Source organism: Aptenodytes patagonicus, chromosome 1, assembly GCF_965638725.1.
Source record: "Aptenodytes patagonicus chromosome 1, bAptPat1.pri.cur, whole genome shotgun sequence".
In the NCBI taxonomy this organism is placed as follows: domain Eukaryota; kingdom Metazoa; phylum Chordata; class Aves; order Sphenisciformes; family Spheniscidae; genus Aptenodytes; species Aptenodytes patagonicus.
Genome location: NC_134949.1, coordinates 69,031,938 through 69,058,044, shown reverse-complemented (window position 1 = coordinate 69,058,044; position 26,107 = coordinate 69,031,938). Strand labels below are relative to the sequence as shown.

At 42.8% G+C, this 26,107-nt stretch overlaps 1 protein-coding gene across 1 annotated transcript in view; it reads left to right on the top strand.

The window, feature by feature from the left end:
• Positions 1–3,216: 3,216 nt before the first annotated feature.
• The window catches only part of NINJ2 (ninjurin 2), a 49,357-nt gene continuing 26,466 nt past the window's right edge, over positions 3,217–26,107 (top strand). Inside the window, exon 1 of the mRNA XM_076341052.1 lies at positions 3,217–3,342. Within this exon, the coding sequence (XP_076197167.1) occupies positions 3,310–3,342 (33 nt within the window). The 5' untranslated portion in view covers positions 3,217–3,309. The remainder of the gene's footprint in view (positions 3,343–26,107) is intronic.

The window sequence follows — 26,107 nt, the reverse complement described above, 5'->3', positions numbered from 1 at the left end:
GTACCGCAACAAATCTGAGAGTGGTGGGGAAGAGCAATTCTTGCGTCAGTCTTCACACAGCATGGCCTACTTTCTGCTGCCAGCAGTCTCTACTGGCTGGTGCTGAAGCCCAAGAATTGCAGCTCTTCTTCCCATGTCCCCTTTGCAGAGGCCAGCCCCACTGGTGGCACCAGCATTGCAACGCTGTGGTTACACATTCAGCAGCAATGCTGCTTGAACCGGCTTGTCCCCACCCTTCTCCACTCCCAGCTGCTTTTTCCATTTCCCGCCGGGCGCCCTCCCTACTGCCAGCGTGTTTGTGCAGTTATGTGCAGAACCAGGTCAGGGATCTGATCCCAGCCAAAAAAATAGCCTGCAAATTAATTTTTTTTTCCAGCTGGAAGAAGTTCTCCTGTCTGGTTTCTTGGGTGGCTGCACAAGCACTTTGGCTGGTATAAGGGAGGGAAGAGGATGGGGGTGGAAATAAGCAACTTTGCCATGCGTGCTCCTTCCCAGTGAATGTGGCTGATCCACAGAGCCCCCCCTCCACTCTCAGCTAGCGTGGGCTGATCTTGCAAGGGAAATCACATACTTGTTCTTCGTCGTGCCCCAGATGCTCCCCACCCTCCTTTCAAGGAATACTTCTCTTTCCCCATCCATCTCTAGTATGCATTACCAGAAACACTCTCTAATCAATCAACATCCATTAGAACAGCCAGGTTTTTGAGGTCTCCCACTTCTCTTGTGTTATAAAAACAGACTGGAAGAGAGTTCAGGGGCTGTTGAGTCTAAAACTGGTGAGTGCTGCCACTCATGTCACACAATCCCTTTTAGAAGTTGGGCTGCATTTTCTATACCTTAATCTTTGGACCATTACAATGGTGCATTCTTGCATCATAATTAACAGTTACTAGAAAGACAGTTTGAAAAATGTAGTTCTTTGTAATCACATTTAATAACAAGTAAATCTTAGTTATAATTGAGGCACTCCTTTCTTGGGCAGCTGTTACAATCCAAATTAAAATAAACCCACTCCCCACTCTTCTCACATTTTTTTGGTTCTGAGCTTTGCTATTAATGACATAGACAAATAATTTTCAAGACAAATTTTATTATTTGAAGTTTTCTCATTCTAATGTGTTTGGCTCCAGACATTTCAAGGGAGGCTAATACAGCCATTACTACTAATACGCTTTGCAGAAAGACTCTTTCATGTTATCCTGGGAGAGGGCATTGGGAACCTGGTTTGATTGAAGTGTCTACAAGGACACAAGGGTTACTGTAAGATTTGACTGATTTCTGTAGATTATTATTCTTTGCACGACCTCTCTGGAGAGTGTGTTTAAAAAAAAAAAAAGAAAAACTAGTTTTAAAAAGGCACTTTGTTATATATCATGCAGTCTTGTCTGAAATTTGTACACTGGTGATATTTGTTTACCTACTAAATAAAATGATAGATACTTCATTCCTGTCTGACCACTAGAAGATATTTTGGAGTTGTTTTTATGCTTATGGCACATATAGGGACTCAAAAAACTTTGGCCAGGCTTCATGGGTCGTTTGCTGGAAGCCTGTTCACAAAGGACCTGCACAACATGAAGTCCTTTTAACTCCCAGGAGTGCCTCAACAAACACAGTGGACACCCACCCAGTGTAAATTATCTATTAATAAACAATATTTGTTTATAAACTGATCAACCATAGCATCTTTTTATAGACTATACTAAAAAAAGTAAATTAAAACAGGTAATTATCTGTATTAACATCTGTGCAATAGTATACCTACAGACAGTTTTTAGTTAACATACAGATTCCCATCAGGAAAGCAAGTCAACAGCAGCAGCATATGGCTGCATTTTGGTTTAACTGCTGCTTACATTTAAAAAACAAACAAAAAAAGCCAACAGGTGCTTAAAAGTAGCAATGAGTGGCCTCTTTGTCCCTCACCTCCATTTCCCTGAAGGATTCAAACAATCACTTCAGTGATAGCAAGGCACTGGGATCTTAATTTTCATTCAAAAGTAGGAATCATGAGGGTGGCTTTTGATTGTAGAATCAGCCTCATGGTTCCTGATGGGCTTTCAGCCTTAAGCCAAACTCTAAGGATGAAATGAGCTGTATCCTAGCCCTGCTTTCCTGCGTGACATTAGCCCGGTCCCTAAACGCATCTCGCTGCTTCAGCTCATACAGCTATAAGTTAAAAAAAAAAAAAAAAAAGCTGTTTGAGAGGAATGCAGAGAGGCTAAATTCATCAGCACTTTGAAATGAACTTGCAGTACTAAGCACTGGGATTTTCATTGCAAAATGAGGCCTTTTGCTGGGAAGCATCAATGCAACAGGATTGTCTACTGACAGACTTGTCAGCACTTTTAGTCAGTCTGGAGTACTAAAACATGCATTTGGCTAAACTGTTTAAACAGAATATATTACTTACCATAAATTTTCTATGCTACTGTAACTACAGAAATTGTCCTTCAAAAGCCAAACGTGCCTAGCTGAACTGCAGCTAGTACAGAGTAGCTCTGCTACTCTGTTTCTCTAAAATCTAGAGAGTTACACCGATTTTTCTGCCTGAGGATTCCACCTAATAATAACAACATATTTTCCTACACTGTGACTTGATTCTGCCTGCATAGGTTTCCATTCCAGTGTCATTCGTAGTTGCTTTTAACTTAAGCAGAAAGCAAGATTTGATTTCAGCTAAGACGAGACGTATCAAATTCAACTAAAAAAATGTTGGGGAGGGGAAAGGAAGGGCATTTTGGCTGGGGAGAAAACTGAGAAGAAGGGACTATAAACAGAGTAAAGCAGAAATTTTATCTGAGCCGTAACAGTATCTTTGCTCCAGCAGCAGCAGCAGCTAGCAGGCACCACTTTCTGGACCTAATCTCTTCAACCATTAGTTTTTCATCCGTACGCTCTGCTGTGCGCTGGGGAGAGAGGGAGAGATCGGGATCGCTGCTGCGGCTGCACAGCCCATGCCAGGAACCTCTTGGTACACTGGCTGCATCACCACGTCCCAGCCCAAGTTAGCTCATGAGGCTCAGCTGGCCTCGGAGAGGTAGCACGGACACGTAATGAACACAACTGTCACGGAAAGTCTAAGAGGGACGTTTGTTCCACGGACTACCCGGACAATGAAGAATTGGCGTGCCACCCCCTTTCTCGCCCCCCAGCTGATGCCAAGGCAGGCGGGCGGCCGCCGACAGATGAATAGCAGGTCTGTTCCAGCAGCTGCACGTCCCGGTCCAGCAAAGAGAGAGTCTCCAAGAGCACAGAGTGCCCCGCTCCGTGCGTGGTCTGCAGAGGAAGAGACCTGGGGGCAAAAGGATGGCCTCGGAAGGGGAGAGCATCAATCTTCAAGTGAGTCCATCTCAGGGAAATGCCCGTGGGAGGGAGAAGTGGGAGGGAAGATCCCTGGTCTGGGGGAAATATCCACCGCTCCTATCATTTGCTCCTCAGCTTTGGCAGCCAATTTCACTTGAAAATTCAGTGCTGCTTTTTTCCTCTGTTCTCCTTTGAAGAAAAGCTAGCGGCAGGATCTGTGCCCTGTTCTGCCAGGAGCTGTTATGAGCCTTTTTCCAAAAGAGTAAGAGTAAGAAGAGGGGTATTGCTAAAAAGAGCTGCTTTTGGGGGGAAGGAGGGGCAGCAGGGGCAGAAGTTAGCCTTCAGCTCTCAGAACGAGGCAGCACATACTTTACAAGCTGCAAAAATCTGAGCTGTTCCTCATCTCACAAAGCCTTTCTCTGTTTGGCAGAAAATGCTCCCAATCTGGAGAGGAGGAAAAGAAATAAATACAGCAAATGCTGAGGGAATGCAGAGGCCAGGGTTTCCTATGTAGGGTTTATAGAGAAACAAAACTTCTTGGTGAAGCTCTTTCAGTTCTCTGTGTTCCTCTTCTGAGTGTTTGTGTTTTTTAAGAAGGGTGTTTCTTGAGCTCAGTGTGTGTTCTAGGAAAGGGCAACTACCCAAGGGTTTGGAAAAAGAAACTATTAGAGATGAAATGGAATCAAAACCCCAGATCACAAACACCCGTCAAACTTCAGAAGTTCAAGTCTAGATCTACACTTCAGACAACTCTGGAGAAGGGGAGAATATAAAACATTGTCCCGGGGCACAGTTTCCAGCCCTGGGAGGGCTGGCAGCAGGGTCCAAATTTTGCAGCTGATTTTTCTGTCTGTAATGGTCTCAACCATCCTCAGACTTGAAAATGGGGAAGTCCATCTGGGGTCTCAATTTTTATGCCTTTGGCCTATGTCAAAGAAACTAAAATGGAAAGATTTGTGCCCTTGGAAATAATCAGGACAATTATCCTTAACCAGAAGGAAGGACCGAGACTCCCTGATCCTGCAGAACATAACTCTGCTGGGATATGAGGTGCAGAGCAGTTTTTTAAGACCTGGGAGCAGTTATGCTCAGATAAGAGAAACAATAACTGAGGAAGATACACAGGTAGCTGTGACAGTTGGTGAAAATGTACTCTATTTAGGACTAAGGAAGAGAGAGGTTAGGCTTTCCTAGAACTAGATAATAAGGAGAAAAATATAGAAGTCAGTAAGCCAGGAATTGGGGGCAAAGGGCAAAGAGAACAAGAAAATTACGCTAAATAAAAAGTCAGATTAACTCCTTGTGTATGAAATCTTTCCAGCCAATGGAAAGTTTCGGGTCTATAGTGGATTTGAAGCCCAGGTTTCATAGAAGGAAAAAAATCAGCTTCACCGATTAAAATGCTCATAAACTTCTGAAAAATCTGGATTTTAGATTTTTCCCTTTCAACCCAAGAGAAAGAGCCAAAAGTGATCCTCAGCATCTTCAGCCTTTACGATACTCAAATAAATAAGCCAAGAAAGTCAAAGGTTCCTTGAGTTACTGTCCTGGTTTCAGCTGTGATAAAGTTAATTTTCTTCCTAGTAGCTGGTATAGTGCTGTGTTTTGGATTTAGCATGACAATAATGTGATAACACACAGATGCTTTAGTTGTTGTTAAGCAGTGTTTATACCAAGTCAAGGACTTCTCAGCTTCCCATACTCTGCCAGAGAGGAGGTGCACAAGGAGCTGGGAGGGGGCACAGCCGGGACAGCTGACCCAAACTGGCCAAAGGGATATTCCATACCATGTGACGTCATGCTCAGTACATAAACTGGGGGGGAGCTGGCTGAGGGGCAGCGATCGCTGCTCGGAGACTGACTGGGCATCGGTCAGCGGGTGGTGAGCGGTTGCATCACTTGTTTTTCCTGGTTTTTTCCCCCTCTCTCTCTCTCTCTTTTGTTGTTTTCCTTTTCATTACAATTTTTTAAATATTACTATTTTTATTTTATTTTATTTTATTTTTGTTCGGTTATTAAACTGGTCTTATCTCAACCCACGAGTTTTATTACTTTCGCTCTTCCAATTCTCTCCCCCATCCCACCATAGCAGGGGAGGGTGAGCGAGCGGCTGTGTGGTGCTTAGTTGCCCCCTGGGGTTAAACCACGACAGTTACAAAATTGAAAAGAGCATACCTATCTGTTTCTAGAGCAGAAAGGTGTGGAGTGTTTCTGTCCACCTCTACACAGGTTGCCACAAGAAAAATCATGCTACTGAGATTTTCTTTGCGACACCTTACAGGGATTTCATTAAGCCACCAGACAGTACAAAATATAGGTGAATGCACACAGATTCCAGCATGCTTATGAACAGGAAATATACAGTGCTGGCAGGGGAGGGAAAGAGCGTTGCATACGATCACATAGCTGAGACAAGCAGAGGGTCCTGGCACGACGTGACTTGAGAAGTGTGAGGTGAGGGAAGGAGTGATCAGTGGAAGGAAAAAAAAACTCTTTCAGCTGAAAGTACATTTAAAAGCCTCTTTTAAGTCCCTGCTCTGCGCACCGAACACGGAGCAGGTGTCTTCTCTGAAGCTTCCAGCTGTAGGTTTATGAAGAGCTTGTGGGAATGTGCACTGCATGCTCTGGGGTGGTAACGCATGACTCACTTCTCCTCAAAGAGTTCCTGGATGGAGTAGCAGGAACAGTCATGAAAGTTAACTATGATACAACACAGAAATAGGAATTTTTATTTATGGGGAGAGGGTCCTGTACCCAAAGCAGCTGCACAGTACCTACTAGCATTTCTTATATAACATTTACATAGCCAGGCTTGACAGGTAACAAGAGAATGAAAACAGTATGAGCCTCTGGCCAAGCACAGCATAGAGCTAGAAGAGGCAATCGAGATTTAAGACGGCTCTAAGGGGAACTTAGATAAGCCCCCAACCTTTTTGCTCATCCTAAAGCATGAGGACAGGAGCTCACTCAGCAAAATTAAGTCTCCATAACAGGAGCCTCTCCCTCACCCAGCGTGTCATCAGCCTGTGGAATTTGCCATCTCCTGGAGCCGGTCAGAAGGTCAAATACTGGAGCAAGCATTGGGAGGTCAGGAGGTCCAGTAACAATATTTACAATTATGCAAGCTAAAAAAGGTACTTTCAAATCCCATAAGCCAATAGCAGGATAAAAATAAATACCCTTTTCAGTTCCCTACAAGCAACGGCACAATTGCTGACCAGCCTGCGAGCGGTATCTTGCATTAGAGAAGTTATACACCAACTGTCCATAAGTGAGACCTAGGGCTGCTTTTTAACAGCAAGAAGTATCTCCCATTAATCCACTTTCTCCCTCACAAAAATTCTCTTGTTCTGTGTGTTTCAAAGGAGTCTGTTTTCCAGTTCTGACTTCTAGGAAGACTAACAAAACCTCAAACTGTGCACGGAGAGATGCTAAAAGGAAATGGCGCTGAAATGGAAAAAAAAGCCACAAGGCTGTAGAGCAGCCTCACCAGATCTATGCCAGCCAGCCAAGTGCTAAGAGAAAAGATAAAACTTGAATTAAAATCTCTTGATTAAAAAGATTAATTTACCTATTAAAAGATAAAACTTTAACATTAATTAATTTGAATGATGCATTTTTCTTCCCAGACATCTCTATTTGTGGCTTCCAAGTGAAACTTTCACCTTCCCCTGTGAAGCATCTGCCATTGACAAGAAACCAGGCAGGCAGACCAGTAACCTGATGAGATATAACAGAGTAAATCCTGAGACAGCTGGGATCAGAAAAACACCTTTGGGAAAGAAATGAATAAAACAACCCAACAAGATCCCATCACCAATTTCTTTTTACTTCAGGAAACAAAGGTTTATAAATTAGAAGTATAGCTTTGATAGTCACACTCTAGCTGATTTATCTGCACTTCTTTATGCTGTTATTCCCCCTGGCTCTCATCTCCAACCCTTCCATAGAGATTTGCAGGGGGGGAAAGAGGGGGAGGGAAACATACAGGATGGTTCTTTTCAGCAGCAAAAGACCCATTAAATCTGTTTAGCTGTGTACCTCAGCTGCTGCAGTTCACGATCTGGCCTCTTAACACAACCCTGTTTCATCGGTGATTTAAGCCAATGTACCAGACTTTGAATGGGAGCGACTGAGACAACATCCGTTCCACCACTCCCACCACAGCGGCTGTAACCAGGGGAAAGTCTGTGGACAGCTGAAATCAGTAACACTCACACATTATTGCCACGGCTAAGTCTGTCAGAGCCCCAGATGAATATTGCAGAACGGAGCAAAGATTGGGGCTGATACTAGATGGCTCCAGAGTTTTATTAGGTTTGTATTTTTATATTTTCTTATTCATGAATGGGTATGTTCTGTATAAATGGGAGTTTCAGGGATGTGCGCCACATGAATGTTATCCGTATTCGTGTTGCAAAAGAGGCTATATATTGTATGTTGCGTCTTTCTTTTTATAGTTTCTTACTCTTTGGATAAAAAAACGTACAATCCTCTGGGACAAGAAGCAGAAATAATACCTCACCATTTAGGGAATCATTCACACATCAAAAGTAAAAAGAGTAAACAGATAAAATAATCATTCTGGAAAACAGACCCTACACTGAAATTTTTTGGCAGAAGCTGTTTGGTGAATACTTTAAATGCAAAATACATCTGTGGAAATAAAGACAGGTTTACAAGCAACTTGCAAGGAAAAAAGATTTTAAATAATTGGATAATTTACTTCCAGTGCTCAGTTTTCAACCAGATCTACAGCAGCAAGATTTTAGACAGGCAGATAAATAGCATTAGCTATAGACCTGACAGTGGGGACTTTTCCAAAATGCCCACAAAACAAATGGAAAGTCCCACTCATCACTGTAAATCCCACATTCCACTTTCAGTCTAGGCCTGATGAGGAGATGCAGGGATTGTGTTCACAACTGGGTTAGACTTTTGGTTTTGTGTTTTTTTTGTGGCTCTAACTTGTGCCTCAAGGCTGTGATGTGCTTACAAGTTCTTGGCTTCGGCACATATTTGCCTGCTTCTGCAGCAACAGCCAGCTTGTGCTTTCTAGTGCCGTAGGACCTTTACTCTCCTTCAGCGATTTCCTAGAACGGTGGCGGTCTAATATCACCAACCGAGCAGTGTCCCTGCCCCAGTGGACTTCAGTAGCGTTATTTGGGTTCTGTAATTTAGGCCTGGATAATGACAAGTCTGTGTTGAGAGAGAGAAAGTGCCTTTCAGAAAGAAAATCGCAAGTGCTTCAGAAAGAGCCATTCCTGTGACATCCCTGTATGGTGTGTGCAACTCAGCCATTAAGAGTTTGAGGAACTTACCTCACCGTGTTTTTAACTAAACTAATCCAATTACTACAGCCCCTCAAACAGATCCCACTCCTTACTCCCAGGGGTGCACTCCACCACCTGTACCATTCATTTGACCCTGGTAAAGCTGGTTTAGAGAAGCTAACTCAGAGAAAACTAACCACTTTTTGGCAGGGTTAGTGTTCTGGTTTGCTGTCCTGCATTGGTGCTCAGGAGGATCAGACAACTGACAATGACTAAGACTGAGTGGCCATGAGAGCATGCAGCAGGATCCCTCCTTTCAGTGGCAGCTAGCCCGCACTTCAGATCGGCTAGCTGAATGTCCAAGTCTGGGTGTAGCCAGCGGAAGAAGCAGGGAAGGCCCAAACAGTAGCAATGATTGCTCTCACTAGTGGACGTCACTCAGATTGCAAGATTTCGGACTGCTATCTGAGAGTAAAGCTTTTAGAGGGCTAGCTAGAGGGTTAGGCAGAGATTCACCGTGTCCTAGTTCGTCAAAAGACAGGTGTGAAATAGGATATCACGCTTAGGAGCAAGAATGATCCTATGCTCTTCTCCCCCAGCTGCAGGGACCTGCAAGTCTACGTAGCATTACCCACGCTGGTCCCAGAAACCAGTAACACTCACACTAGAAGACAGCCAGCGCAATCACAACACGCTGAGAAGAAGGAGACTTTTTCTTACTACCAGTATTAATTGGTCCTTTGTTCTGTAGTCAGATGTGGCATTTCTCCTCTCCTCTATACATTCCTCCTGCCCGCTCTGCCTGGACACGGCCAGCCTTCCCACTTAGGGTGAATGTTCACTTATGCCCTTCCCAAACATGGGGATGGTATTTTCTCATCTTGAGAAACTGGACCCCAGGTTTTAGGGTATCCGGGGAAAATGAGGCACATGTGGAGTCAAATATACCCTTGGAGTTATCCCATGGAAATCAGTGGCCTTACACCGGAGGCTGATCTGGTCCCTTGCACTCCACCTTGTTGCCGGGTGGTGAAATAAAAGTATCAACGTCTTTCCGAGAGAGGGAGCCGGGTCCCATGCTGTGCACTGGGCAGCCCATGTCCATCGTGAAGCCCTGCATGTGAAGGCAGAGAAGAGAAAGGGGGCAAAGGGGCTGTTGATAGAGAGCATAGCAAATAGTGAATTAGCCTGCCTGAGCCACCAGTCAGTAAATCTGCTCTCACTGAAACAATAGGCATGCAGAGGCCTCTCGCAGAAGAGTACAAGGGGCTGTTGTTAAATAGGATTTTTCCGCTGGGTTTAGGGTTAGGCTGGGATTAAGATAACGCTGCAGCAGAAAGAAAAAGGCAATGACGTGCCGTTAGAACAGTCATTTCCTCTGATGTATCTAAAAAGTTGCCTGCCAGTGCTATAAACTACAGAAAGGAGGCTGTGCTGCCAGAGGACACTGACTGCAGAGCATTCAGACCCCGGGCCCGCTGCGGCAGAAGGCAAAGCTGCCGTACGAGTGGTGCTGCCTCTTCGGCCTCGCAGGGACGAGGGATACCCAGACCTCCCCGGGCTCCGTGAGAAGCTCTGCCTGCAGTTGCACATAGGTCCACACTGACAATGCATACTGGTCTACAACATATGGCACTAGACATACAAGTTTCTCTCAGAGCTGGGGCTGCCATAACAGTAAATTACAGGACATTTTTCCCCCGCTGCCTTGTAGGGTTGGTTCATTGCAGACTGGAGTGCACAGCACCTCGCCTCCATGTCTGATAACCACAGCAGAGCCGGAGCTTGGGTCACATCTAGAAATGGTCAAAGTTGTGATGGAGGGGAAATGGGCTGTATAATAATAATCTGAGGAAGCCCAGACATTTCTGAAGAGGAGATTGGGAGGGAGGGAGTCACTTGGGTTGGGGGGTGCTGCCACCTCCCCTGAAGTAAGGGGAGAGGACCCCAGAGGTTGGCAGCTACAAAAGCTTATTAATAATAACAGATTTCTGTGGCTACTTTATAAAGCTCGTACAACTGAAGCAGGGAGAGCAGAGAGGGAGCAAGGCCCAGGAGGCATGGAGTCTCCCTGTGGGGGTGGGAAGGGGGTGAAGTGGCACAGGACCTGGGGTGACAAGATGGTGCCTGCACAGCACCGGGAACCGAGGGGACATTCAGGGCTTTGCGTGGTAGGGGCCTCATGCCCCACTGAGAGTGGCAGCAAGGCAGCACAGCTACACCCCGTTTGGAGGACAAGATCAGCCAGCAGCCGCACCAAACCATCCCAGGACAACCCTCCTGCTGCCCCCGTGCTGCACCGCCAGCTTGGCCTGGCCTGCTCACAGCGCCTGCGCTTCGGCCACCAGCGGGACCCCTTGCCCCTCATTCCACCATCTCCTCCTCAGCCACAACCTTTAGGGGCACCATCTCTCGCCATGTACGTGTTTCACACATTGAGATACAGATACACCTCACCCACACTTGCACCTTGCAGATTTGAGTGCACAAGGAGTGGCTTTTATTTAGTGAGTAATCGTAAACCTGATTATGGTGGTGGCAACACACGGTTCTCCTGGCTGGCCAACAGCAAAACCTCCCACTGAGACATCTTTGTGGGTGGGAGTCCTCTGCAACGTGAAGTACCTGTTAAACCACGGCTAAATCAATTTTTGCATCTTTTATCAAAAAGTTGCCTCCCTCAGCTTCGTTCCAGCCCACGCCTGAGAGTGAAACCATGCACCTGCTTCTCTGTTCGCCCTCAGCTGACAAACAGGTACAGCACCTCCGCTCATTTAGCCACTAAAAATGGAAGCCTTCAGCCCAAGTCACCATTTCTCAGCCCTTCCTGAAAAATATGTATTCATTTGTTAGTTTTCTCTTCTGAGAACCAAAAATGGGCAATGCTGCTTGCGTACAATAACCACACACAGAAATGTGAGCTTCTCCAAGTATGAAAGTGCTCATGGGCATTTTCACTGCCATTTCCCCATCCCCGGCTTGTGAGACAAATGTTTGTAAAACTCTCTCTGAGAAAAGGCAATATAAGAAATGAGCTCCACTACTGTAATCTAGACTGCCCCAGGTATGTAAACACATAACAGAAGCATTTGAATTGGACACTAGAATGATAGAAGAGCCCATTTGCAGATGCTGCAAGATTCACATCAACAGTTACCATACACCTTGACACACTCCTTTGAACCAGGCAGGTTATAATTCCCTGTCAAATTACATGAATCAGATGTGTGACTATAATTACAGATGTGAAAACCATTATATCAGGATCTTAGAACTTTCTTTCCAAAATAACCCCTGGGGAAGAAATTTCTCATGAAGCTGCTTGGGTCAAGGTTCAGCGAGTGCTAGAAATTCTGGGGGAATCCTGCCAGCAGGTTTAGAGAAATGAGAACAAGAAAATGAGATCATGTACTGGTTTGTGGATTGTTCAGGCTCTTTTTTTTTTCTTTAGGTTTTTAATTTTTGCAAATATTTATGCATATTTGCAGTTTTGTCTTTGCACTCACACAACTCCAAATAATATTTTGGGGGATTAAAAAAAAAAAGCCCCAAATTCACCACAGACCTTAGTTATGTGAGAAAAATAACTACTCCTACCAATCTAACAAGAGCCAAAGGGCAACCAACCATTTTTCTCTAACCTGTTTTACTGAAAGAATGTTTCTACAGAAAATAACAACACAGCAATACTCCATACTCTCACAAGACTTGTGTGAGAAGCAAGTTCTGCTGTCCCTAGTTCTCCAAACATTTTATAAATACCAGTGAATTTAATTTCACGATCCCCACATGGAGCAAGAGGTGTTTTCCTGCCTATTTTACAGATATTAAGTCAAGGCAGAGACAGTTAAATGACCACTGATGTACCCAAGGACACACAAGTAGAAAGTGACAGAAGCAGGAAGGAAAGACTGAGCATCTCTGGATGGGTGGATTGCCATGAAGCAGTAGTGTGTTCTGTGGTTTCACCACTACTTCTCACTGGCTAAATTCTTAATCTCCATTATTTTTTTAAGAAATTGTTAAAGATGATTGTTTTATTTAGTCATCAGAGACCACTCTGTTACTTCACACAATGTAAAGAAGAACATTAACTGAAGCTGTCAATGAGAAACCAAACACAATTCTTTCCCTGCTGAATGTAACTTCAACATCAATTGGAAACAAATTTCGACACACTTTCAAAAGTTCAGGCACACAGCTGTGTTTGCACGTCTGTCTTGGTGGAGCTAAAGTCATGCTCAACTATGTTGGTGTAGGAAGCAAACCCCAAAGCCAAAGTGAAACAAGCTAAATTATATTAAACATAAATTCTGACTCAGAATGACCATACAAGTTTTTGATGCAGCTATTCTACTTTAAGCTTGCATCTTTTTTTAGCTGATTCAAGATGAAATATTCCTGCATGTCCCTGTGTGATTTCAGGCTGTGGCCACACATGTTTTGCTGACTGGAGCTGAAGTGCTGAAGGAGGGAGGTTCATCCTCACCATCACCACCAATTATTATTGCTCCCTCAATGCAACTGCTCAAAGTAATTACTCTATCAAGACTGTCTGGGCTGGGAAACCTCCATTACTGAGTGTCTAAGCTAACCCAGATCATTGTGAAAGAACTCGTTTAGGGAATATGCAATTATGTCTTCTAAGGAAGAATTAGAAGACAGTCCCCTGTCTTCACAACTCTGGACAGAGACAGAAATAGCAGTTCCTTTAGATAGGCCTTCATCCATCTTATTGCAATGGGATAATTGTTTGCATTCTTGGATATTTCTTGGCTGGTCATGTTAGCTGAAGATCTAGTTCTTCTGGGATGATCAGAAGACCATGAGATACAATCTGGGTTCTTCTTAACTTAGACGTAAAGAATAAGGAAAACAGATACAGACACAAATACAATAAAAGATATTCCTGTGTAACATAAGCGCCTGGGGTTTTTTCATCTTTTGCCCATGGTGATACTTTGACTGGCAATCCACACTGATCAGAGAGACATACAGAAAAGGATTAATATGCTACAAGAAAATATAATATGCTGCTGTTTTCCTCCCTTTTAACAGAAACAGATTTGAACTCCATCTTCATCTTCATGTGCTAGATTCTTGGGAGCTGATTCTGGACCAATTCCTTAGCCAGCCTCCATTTTTGACATGTGGCTGTGAAAAAGTTGCCGAAGGGAGTTGTGCCAAAGGGCTTTTACTTTGCTCTCAATGGCTCCACGTACAGTCTGAAGGCATCTGAAGCGCTCACGAAATGTGGTTTCCCCTCTGGTGTTTGCTGTTCAGCTGGCTCAGCAGCTCAACCATTTAAAACCATTGTGAGTGGATTTAGCACTTGTGAAATAATGCTGGCCTATTCAGATCCGGAGAGGGATGGGCAAAGTCCACCAGCACAATAAAAGCCCCTCTTCCCTCTTTCTCAGATGAGGAGCCAGGGTGCAATGGAGTTTGAAGGAGAAAACTGCTCATATCCAGGTACAGCTACACAGATCTTGGGGAAAGAGAGATGGGCCTACCAAAATAAAAAAGCGAGCACATGCTCAGAGGAGGCAATACCTTCAGCATCCCAGAAAAAGAAAAAAAAAGAAACAAAAAACCCAAACACACCAAAAAACAACTACTTAAGTATAGGAAGAAAATCATGAAGGAGAGGAAAGAAAAAAAAGAGGAGTGCAGCCCCAGAAGACACCTCCAGTGGTGTGTGGTCCACAAAATGACAGGTTATGAATGCTGGTGAGCCAAATGGGGGGAACAGATACAGAGAACTGAGAGTCCTGGAGGTCCCTGTCCCCAGAAACCAGAGAAGATGGAGCTCTCCACTTCATCCTAGCCTGAGCTACTAAGTATAGCAAGAGGTGTGTTTCATCTCTGAGCTGATCTAACGCTCAATTATTCTGCGGAGACCATGAAAAAAAAAAAGATAACTAAAGCCACCTCTGATGTGGACAGCGTTGCAGGCACGCTGTAGATCTGTATCTTTATGCAGAGATTTAAACTCAGGACCAGGCTCAGACAGGCAACTCAAAAGCAGATGGCAACAGGTCTTGGTGGCTACTAATTAAGTTAGCTTTTGGTTAGCGATGTTGAGCTGAGTAGCCCTCTGATTCATTTCCAACCCCCTCTGCGCTACCTTCAGCCACAAGCCTCCAGGCATCACCCTGAGTTACTGAACTAGGTCAGCCTTATGGTGTTCACTTTTTTGGGCCATGACAAAATGGCAGTTCTCTTACAGATCCCCAGGTGGGGGAATGGGCTCAGGGTTTGGATGCGGGCCAGCATGGTGGTGAACTCAGGTGTTTACAGCCAGGGTGGGGAGGGTCGTTTTAAAGTGCTTCCTCTTGCCTCACTCGCATAACATACAAATAGGGACATTATCTCTCCCGTGGGAGCAACTGACTCAAATGCTTGGCCAGCTGCAGGGAAAGGTGTCCCCCATAGCTGCCAACAGCAAAGAATAGCTAAAAAACAAAAAGATGCACCGCTCTGTGGCTGCAAATGATAACAATACATTCCTCTCTATTCTGATCCAAAAGCAATTTTTTTTCTTCCTTTGTTCCCCTCCCTGTTTTTTCCTATCTGATGAGAACTTGTTTCTCAGCTAGGAGCCCAGTCTGTCTGTTATTGGTGTGCCTAACATAATCTTTTATATTCCTCTCATTTTTTTTTATTTTACGTATTATCAAATGACTTATGAAAAGTAAAGTTCAGCCGACTAAACCTCAAAGGAGTTATGCAAGAGCAAGTTGCACTGAGCTTTATCATGAGCCCTGTACAATTAACCATGTATGTCCATGGACTTGATAAATCTGTTTATGAAGTACATTGTGGGTATATACTGTTGCAGATCTGGCTGGAGCAGTCTGAAAGGATACCATTCCCAGTGGCTATCCTTCAATCAGAAGACACTGTCTCTAGGACTATTCTTGACCTCTCTGAGAAATAAGTGACAGTACCTAGCTGAGTAACTCCTCCAGCTATATCAGCCATTTCCATACACATGATACATTTGCATCCTGCACATGACAAAGTACTTCTTCATTTGTTATCATCTGCTCAGTGGGCATAATCGTAAGGCTGATTCAGCAGAAATGCGAGCACACTTGTGGGAAGTTTGTCTTAGGACCAGCAAAATACACAGGCTAAGAGAAGGCTGTGATTTACTGCTCACAGTCTTTGTATGGAAAGATGTGTCCTTTGAAGGCCCTCTTCTCCTCCTGGTGCATTGTGAAGGGCAGGTAGGACTCTGTGACTCCTCTTGGTTGTGCTACAGATAATACTCAGTGGCCCCAAAACTGTGGGAATATTATATCTGTTACCAAGCAGCATTCGGTCTGCCTTTTGCCCAAGGCACCTATATTACGTACACAATCAACGCTAGCATGTTGATACCTGTGAGCAGAGGGAAATTCACATTCTGTATTCAAATGCTGCAGGAGCTGAGGTGTTAGGAGGATGTATGAAATTAAGGTAGGGAGGGCAGGGAAGGAGAGGAAAGACTTCGCAGCTACATTCGGATGTAATAGGTGTAGTTGAGTGAAGGCCTTCAAGATTGAAGATCAAAGAGGTATCCTTTGAGGCAGTATTTCTTCAGAGAGTAGATTACAAAGTAAAACCTCTTCAAAAGGTCCAACAAAAAAAAGAATATTTGATGCCAGGGTCAAGAACTGAGGAGAACAGTTGTAGTGATTTCACTAAATATTTATCTTCCTGTCAGGTGGGGATAAATATAGGTTAAGAGTCACTGGTCATGATAGTCATATTAATAGGTGGAAAGGAGTTTCTTTTGCTCATCTTCTCTGGTCGTGTCAGCAGCAGCATCAAACAGGGTATCAGGGTACCCAAACAGGACATGAGAAATTGTGCATAAACAAAAAAGGGCAGAGTGGCATTTGGTTTTGTTTTTGCAGAGAAACAGACTGTAGTGAGCCCACAGAAAGGTACCAAAAAAACCCTTCACAGCGCTACTGCACAACATATTGACAATAAAGCTGAGCTGCTCCATTGACAGCGAGCTCTGCTGGGGGAGGCAGGAACTAGAAGAGGAAGAGCGTGATCAAAAGTGAATAAACTATAGGGATAAACTCCTCCATCACTTTGTGCTAGGTGTGTGCAAATGTTTCAAGACACAACTAAAACTGGGAGCTAATATAAGCCCATGCCAGTTAGTGACGATCACAACCACCGCAGCGATCCAAACACAGACATCCAGTGCCTAGTCCACCCCACAGGGTCCAGGGTTTTTTTTCCCCTCCTTCTCCCTAACTCTTCCATCCCTCCTCAAACATTCAGGAGTTCATTTGGACACAGCTTTTTGGCTACTCCCTTATAAGAATCCAGCTCCAGTTCAAAACACATACTGAGTGAACCTCACTTGAAACCCAGGGCCTTTGTTCTGCATCAATGGTTCCCACTTCTTTTGTCCCTCAACCATCTTGAAGTGAGAAACTACAGGATAAACATCAGATACAGTGATAAAGGAATCATAAAAACTTCAGTTCCTGCAAAATTTTGTTTCCCACTCCAGAGGCTTACCTTTTTGGTGGCTGTGAATGCTTTTCAGAAGATGACTATATTTGCAGAATTTGGGCATTCAATTGTCAGAGAAATGGTTATTCTGCTTTAACCTCCTCCCATTCCTATTCAGGCCCAGAGGCATTTGCTTCCCCAACACAGTCTGCTAGGAAGGCCTCATTTGCTACACCCCTTCCCAAAGGTCTCTCAAAGCAACATCTACCCAGGAGATCTCTGAAAAACACAATTGTCACTAAGGGGATTTGGGCCTCCCTTTAATTTCTGCCATGCTGTACTATAGCTCCTCATTATAAAGTTAGCTCTTAAAGGTTCTTTGTCTCTGCAGGGTTGAAAGTTGCTGACTGAATGTCTGCGTCCAATTTTCCACCAGTCTTCCTTTAACTGGCCATTCTCAGCTATGCAAAGTGTTTGCATAATGCTACAAGAACATTCACATCAATCTTATTTAACATTTTGAACGTGTTTTGCAAAGGGGTTAATGAGAAAACAAAACACAATCTGAATAATAAGTCACCAGAAAAAAGTACTAGCCTAATCTTTTAGTATAGAGCCTGAACAGCAGTTCTTTTCACAGAGGGAAGAGGACTGACATTTTTTCTAATCTGAGAATGTAATTCCCAGGGACAGTGTATGAGAAAACAGTGGTAATTTACAGAACACCCAGGAACAGTTGTTGAAAGATTCCCAGGGCGTTACTTTTGGCAGGACATCAGGTTCCAATAAAACCCACTGAAAAGACTAGACTAACAACAATAATAATAATATTTTACACAGATGAAGTGCCTTTCATCTAAGGGCCACAAAAGGCTTCTGCAAATGGTGAATGAGCTCCTTGAGGAGGGGTAAATGAAATTGATGCTCCATAGATGTTGCCACTGATTCACTGATTTAGAAGATAGGTTATTGTGTACAGAGTGTTAGAGGGTACAGAAAGAAAAGAGTTAACATGTATAGGCAAGCTTGGGAGCATTCTTTGTAGTGAACTTGCATAGACATAGTAACCTATTTTTTTAATGTTTTCAGTAAATCAACTGCTGACATTCCACATACACAATTTGAGCACCTGTACACAAATCAGGTAACCAAAGATTACATTGTGCAAATACACAAAGTACTAGGTGAGTTCATGCACAGCTACTTGACTCTAATGTGAAATTCTATATACTACGCTTGCAATTCCCGCTTGGCATGCTCTTGTATGTTTTCTGAGACCAGTCTGGGACTTCAAAAATATATATGACCATATATAAGTATATGAAAAGTTAGGGACTAGAAATAAGAGATCGGTGTACGCCACTTGTGAACTGCTAGAAGTCTTGGATCCACACTTTGCACACTTTGCACTGTTAGCCTATCTCTGCTGGGGAACCATTCCACAGTGTGGCTACCTTTCACAAAACCCAAGACGCTGCATCACTCTGGGCCACATATGAATCTCAGCCTATACTTCATGTGCCATACTGTGAAGATGTTGCTGGTGGTGTTATACTGGCAAAACTTCCAGTGGAAATACAGCTTCTACTGCATCATTAAAAGATTTTATGGCTTAATTGAATTGCTTATGACTTTTTGGCACAAGTATACCATCAAATGTTGCTGCACTGACCTTACTTAAGTGACCTAAGAGGTCAACGTATATTGAGATAAGTGGTTCCTTTCCTCAGGGTCTCTCAGTGCATATTTTACACGAGGCCTACATCTTGCTCTTTGTAGCCATTTCCAGAGTCAACATCACCCTTATTTCCCAGCCCAGCACTTCCATCAGACAGCAAAAGCTGCTGAGAAGTCATTGTCTGTGCCCTGAGCACACAGAGACACAAAATTCCTACTCACTGTTTACATGAAGGAAATTATGCGAAACAAGTCATGTTTCCTCTGTGTCATAAAGGTAACAACAATAGCAACGAAGGTTTTGTCATGACACCCCCAGTCTAAGGCAATGACCAACAACCAGAAAGATTAGATATCAGGATGATCTAATAGCCTGCTGCTCCCAAAAGGGGGAGGTCCTGCTCCTCTTCAGCCCACCACTCTTTGCTCCCTCCTTATGTCCTGCTCCCAGAGACACATCCCACCTTTGCCCTTGTGCTGGCATTTGCCAAACCCTTCTCACAAACAATTCAGCTCATTAAAGTTGGAGAAAATGGTCTATTTTTCTTTTTTTTTTTTTTTTAAATTTAGCTTGGCTTAATGAGCTGAGTTGGCTCAGAACAGGGTCTTATGAAAGCGAGAGTACAAGAGAGCACAAGACTCATAGCAGGAGCATTTGCTCTGGAATCTTAGATCACCATAGCTACAAGGTGTAACCCCCAGATTTATGCAGAAGATGATACTCTCTTGCCAGTAGTTTCACTTTTTCATGTAGATGACCATAGCTACTTTCTGAGATAATTTGGTCAAGTCAGAAAGGATTAGCAGAATAATCGGTGTAATTCAGAAGTTGTATTCGGCTACAAATGCAGAAGAGAGAATAATTCTGGCCTCTTAGAGCTCTACCATACGATACCACAAAAGAACGAAGAGGGGCAATTAGAACTGATGACACAGAACTGGAATAGCTTTTATGGGTTGAACATACTGTGATGGCAAGGCATCACAGCCACTAAGAGCTGCGTAACGCTTTACTCACTATCAGATATACCCACATGTCTTCCCTGTGGCTTGAAACAGCATCCATCACTAGGCTAAAACATACAGAAGCACACCAAGTGTCATGAGTCACTGCAGAATTCAAGTCCATTTTCTCTGTCCAGTTTTGCTTGCCCTGGGCCTGGAGGACACCTTGTCAGAATCCTCAAAGAAGCTTCAACACCACCCCCACTGGAGTGTCTTTGTCTCCCCACAAGTGCACATGCATTTGTTCCTTTCAGCACTCAGTGTCTGCACAGAGATGACAGATGTATATGTGTAACTGCTATCATTTGGACACAGGTTAAAAGTTTAAAAATTGGTCTTAGCAGCTGTATTTGGAAGCTAAGTTCTGAGAAAGTGAACTGTTCTCATCTTTCCAGATTTTGGTTTTGAACAACCCCATAGTTATGGTCAGAGATTAGAGAGATATTTGTGGTGTTGAAAGAATGGTTTGGAATTTCTCATCCAGCCATCTGCCCTCAAAACTTCGCAGATGACTCACTAGCACTCACCTCCATTTGTTACTGAGCTAAAACTTTTCTCTCCTCAGCTTCTTGTAAAGTTCCGCTCTGTATCTTTTCAGAAGCAGAGCCTGTTCTAATATGAAGGAACAAACAACATGGGAAGTGCAACTCAGAATTCAAGTTTTCAAAAGCGCTCATGTTAAATTCCGGCTGAGCTAGTATGCACATATGCACCCAGGCATTTGCACGGATAAATCACACCTCGCTTACATCTGGCACACGCAAAGAGCACACTGCTTGGCACACCCTTTACATGTGCTTCAACTACTGGACTGCATTCAGGTCTGCAGACAATTTTGAAAAAGTTTCTTTGTAGTCAGGAGATGCAAAGCCTTACTGAGTATTTTGCTGATATTCTTATGTATCAAAGATGCTCACTGTTGCCTGCCATTTCCCAATGAAGCTTCTGCAGCCTTGCATCCGCGAGATTATCAAAATAGGTGCTTTTCATTCTTGGGAAGTAGAAAAGCTATCTCCATATCCCAGATTTGTTTACCCTGCACAATTTTGAAGCAGTGCTTATCAGCAATCACAGTTCCCAAGCTAACTGCGTAGTTTGACCAAGCTCCAATTTCAAGTAAAGCAGCTATCTAAAGCAGCAAGTAGTTATACCGTCTTACCCAGATTGAATAGTTTATTGCAGTCTCACAGAAGCTGCTCACCATTTTGCTTGCGTATTCAGTCTCAGCTATAGAAGATGCAGCCAGAGAAATCCAAGCTAAAAATATCAGACTGGTGACACACCTAGGTTGCTCTTACCACCTTGTACCAGATTAACTGCACATCAAGTGAATTTTCCGGAGTGGTTTGTGAAAACCCGTTAGTCAGTACAGTATTGATCACAGCTCTTTAAACTGTACTTGTTTTCCCCTGCAAGTGGGTCAGGTTCCTTCTGGGTCCGAAATTACAGCTTTTGAGAAAGAAATATTTCTTTTACTCTTAACCTGGAAATTTACAATCTGCTCAGAACTGCTTTTGAGTTATGCAAGTCCAGATCTGTACTTCTTTCATAATTGTCTACCATGGTAACAAATAGGGCAGCGCCATGGCTGGTCCCTCAAGCTCTGTACTTGTGCCAAAGATAACCAGTTATACTGGCACAATTAATTTTGATGCATTAATAACACAACAGTTTTTGTCTTTACCAGCAAGATTTGGCAAACATAATCTAGCAAAGTTCTTTCCTCTGTTAAGGGGGAGAACAATCTCTCAGTTTAAAGAACAGGGGAGGAATCCTCATTTAGGGATTAATCATCACTTTATAACTCCTGCAAAATTCACACTCTAGGCTCTGATATAGTTATACACAATAACTGTTGCTTGCTAATTAAGAACAACATGGGTAGTAGCCTTTCTTCTTTTAGTTTCTTACATTGCTGATTTAAAACTTCTCTCAGTGTGAGAAGCATTTCTAAATATCTGAAGTGTGAAATAGCAGGGACATTTGCATCTCCAGCCAAACCCACAGATGTTGGAAAGAAAGGCATGATTTACATTCAATACCTCAACTGATAACCTGGAGGACATCTGGAACTCTTCAACACCAACCTCTACTCAATGAAAGGGAACTCGTCTCCCGTGGGTACAAAGCAGATTCACCTTTTGACTCTATTTGTTGTCACTGCAGGGGTTTTAGCTTGAAATTATCCATTCCCTCCTATGACTTTTACAGAAGACAAAGCAAGAAGTACTCCCAGGACATGTGAAGTTGACACCTATAAAATCTTTCTGAACTCATTTGAAATCTTGTCTTGGTCTTCCACCAGAGTACCTAACAGGTATCCTGCTTTTCAGCTCATGCAGGTTTTCCCAGAGATCCCGAGGCACGCTCTATTTATTGTGAACTGAGATGAAAAGAAAATAGTTTCTCCATCTTATTTAAGAAAGAAAAAAAATTGCTTCAGTTTTGAATTCCAAAGTAGATTTCAGTGAGTCCTACTTATTTATCAGTCCCAATGAAGCTACACTTAGGGTGTATTTATTTTTAATTTATTATTTACAAGGTTCAGTCCACCATATCTGCTGGATATTAGTCTGGTCCCTTACAAGTGGAGTTTGATAGTGCTTGTGAATAGCTGGGGTCATAGGATGATAGCTCATCTTAGCTTGATTAAGACAACATTTCTTCTGATCACATATTATTAAGAAAGATGTGATTAACTTTGACTTCAGTACTCTGTAGAAATTTTTTATTTTCCTGATTCCTTTAAGCCTGAAATGGATTTGATAGCAGTTTTGAATTATGAAATTTGATGCCAACTTTGATTCAGTTGCATCAATAGCCTTGACTTTTTTTCCCCCAAACTTTCTCTTTGTTCACTCCTTTATTCTACCAAGACTTGGTAATCCCTTTGCAGCTGCAGAATTTCTTTCTTAAAAAAAAAAAAAAAAAGAGAATTAAAAGCACACAAGATCACTTGCTGTACCAAATCAAAGCTTTCAAGAATACATGGCATCATGGAAAAGGTGGCGAGATGTGAGTTAGAGGAGATGAATGGTAACCCTGGAGGCAGTGGCAGAATGCAGCATGTGCACAGGAGCACAGCACCAGTAGGGGCAGGCCTGGAGGCAGACATTAGGCAGATTAGGCACATGCAACCATGTCCCCATCATGAGGGGTTCCACAGTGAACCACATGACCCTTTTCCTATTGACTTTGATGAAGGGATTCTGAAGGTAGGTAGTTAAATCATTTCAGCTGGGACATCTTCAATACGCGGCAAACATTCATACTGGAACGGTCTGCTCTTTCTGTTTCCTCTGTTTCCTCAGTGTCAAGAGGCAATAGCACGTTGACTGAAAACTTGTTCTAAGGATGATTGTGGTATGTAGGGGTGCTGGGGGAAAAATGGTGGTGGGGCAGCATCTACTTTATTACTCAGGGACTTTCAAACATATCTGCAAGGCATGCACGTTGCATAGCCCCGTGCCGCAGTAGCAGAAACAGTCGGGGGGGGCGGTATCTTTGGCATGGAAAGATGTGAATAGACTGAAAATCATTTGTACTGGACACTACTATTAAATTTCATTATAGTCCTTCTTTCTATGGGATCCTGGATTCCCAAAGGAAAAGAATTGCCAGGAAGGTCCTTTCTGTGCATTTTCCAGGTAGCTGCAATAATTTCTTTCAGATGGAGATGTCATTTCCACAATGCAGTGATTTCTCAGTCAGTTCAGGGATATATTCCAGAGAGTACAGACTTGCAAGCTGTCCAGAAACACTAGGTAGTCCAAACGGGGCTGCTTGTTCATTTAACTGTCAAATATATAGCTGATGTAAGAAGTGCTTTCTCTGTTTTCCTCTCCATTTCTAGATGTACTCCAAGGGACTAACTGCAGTTTTAAAAGCACTTATGATGTGTTTGCAGTAGTAGCCATCTCTTACCCTAACTGTAGCTGGAAAAGCTCAGACCCACTGCAGCGATTTTGCTAACATTCCAGTGACTTGACTGTTCACAGGGACAGGGTATTTTTGATAGCAAGCCCTTAATTCTTCATCCTGTAGACCCAGCTGGTCCACAGAGGCTGACATCATTTGACCACAAAACATAAGATGCTAACCACTTGAGCTTTTGCCAGAGTAGAATTTGATAGCTAAGCACTGATTAAAAGTTCTTTTGGAACCAGTGTCCACTATACATGCTATTATTCACCAGCGGCATGCATTCAATGTCTCTATGCAATTGGCCGGTAGGTTTTTTTTCTATGGATATGTTTGCCAAGATGAAAAACCAGAAAAAATTTAAACCATTTCCAATGTGTTTCCAACTGCTGAACTATGTTTTCTGAACCACATTGTTGAGTCGTGATCTAAACTTAATGAATATTCTCCTGGGCAGCTGCTATTCAAACAGTGATTCTCCATTTTCTTTTTTGATTATGATCTGTAAGTCATTGAACATTAACATTATTGAGTGGGGCTACACATATGCACCATCTGGGTTCATTACAAAGTAAGTCATAATAGGCAGCTATTTCTTCCTCTCTCCAGGTTTAAAAATCTAGTCTGGAATGATTTTATAGTCTTCTTTGGAATGAAGAATACTCTTGAACAAAAAATGTCCATCTTTCCAAATATACGCTGGTGTTGCTATTGCCTGTTTGACAACTGTGACATATGCATATTTCACAGGAAAGTTTTGGTTTGGTTTTTTTTTTTTTCCCCCCAGGCAGCTCAGTGTTCTGAAAGAGGTGATGATGAAATATTGAACAAGCATTGTTAACATTTTCTTGGAGCAATATAACAGCTTAGCCATAAGTTTTAGTCAGAAAAAAATTGTGGTATGGAATTATTTTCCAATGGAAAAAAGAGAGTTCTAATAAATCTTTTCAAAACTGTGTTGATTGAATGAAAATTTGTGACAGTTTTCCACCTAAATGTTTCAGAATGAAACATTTCATCTCTTCACTTTGAAATAGCTCTTTATTTTGGATTTGATTGTCCTGGTATTTTATGTTACAAAACATTTAAAATATTGTTGGATTAGTTAAAACATTTTCTCTCTACTTAATATAGATTTTTTTTTTTCCCCCTTTTATTTTTCTTTCCCAGACAATTTTGAAACAGTTAGCACCATCCTTCCAGATCAGAACAAAATAAACTGAATGTAACCAAGTAATCAGTGCGTATTACGCACTCTCCTCTGGATGCAAGCCACACAAGATCTGGACCAGTTACAGCTTTCTGCTGAAAAGCTTGGCTCTTCATCTCAGGCTGCAGGGACTCACATGCTCAGCTTTGGACGTTCTCTAGTTAAGACTTCAGTGTCAAAGCATTGGCTATCACAACAGTATCTATACTCACTGGATTCTGTGATCCTAGTGCTGTAAAACCCACCAAGTGTGTGGTCTTAGTAAACACAGAACAAATTCCAAACTCTGTAGCATGGTATCTTGAACAAACACTTTGTACTTATAATACACTGATTAATAAAATTGGAGATTTCAGGTTTTATGAGACTGTTTTGTGGAGAACTGAGATTTTCTGCATAAAATGTTTCCCTTTCTTGATCTTGGAAACAGAGGAAGAACAGAAAGCAGTCGGTTATCTGCTATGTATTTATTGATTATATATAACTATTGGTTGAGATGCAAGTTTTTTCCAGCTGAATACAACAATCTTAACTACACTACAAGAAATTCAATGATGGTTGCTAGGGCATGTAATTGAGGTTGTTACAGGTAAACCCTGGGAAGAGTTAGAAATTTACCAGCCAAAACCAGCTAGTGCTCACGCTGTTCCAGCACATACCAAGAATCAACCCCTTTCTAAGCTGTTCGCAAAAGGTTAACCTATTCATGCGTTGCTTCAGGTAGCTTTGGTGTAGAAGAGTGAAGCAGAGGATTGTTTTGCTCATTATATGAATTATTATGCTCATAGAGCCACACATACGACATCCCTCTGTGCTCTTGGTTATTCACATACTTGAAAGATCCTGCAGAAGGTCGTGCAATGCTGAGGCCAAGAGCTGGACGTAACAACGCCTGCAGGTGCTGTCCCATAGTTGCATTCTGTTGAAGTAACCATTACAGGGAAAGACAAAACAGGACGATCCTTCAGGTGGTTCAATACCCATCCAGCTTGTCATGCAACTGCAATAGCATTAGTACAGCTCCACAGCCTTTTCAAGGGACATAAATCTATTTAAGCCTTGCATAATCCTACTGACCAACCATTTACATCTTTGGGATTTCATTAAAGCTAGGTGAATCAATTCAATAAAAGAAACTTTTGATGTCAGGGCATAACCAGATCCAAATGATACACTGCCTTCACTGCCTATTTAATTCTGCAATTTATTGTCTTTTCAAGTCACGCTAGATTATTTAGAGAGGAAAATAATA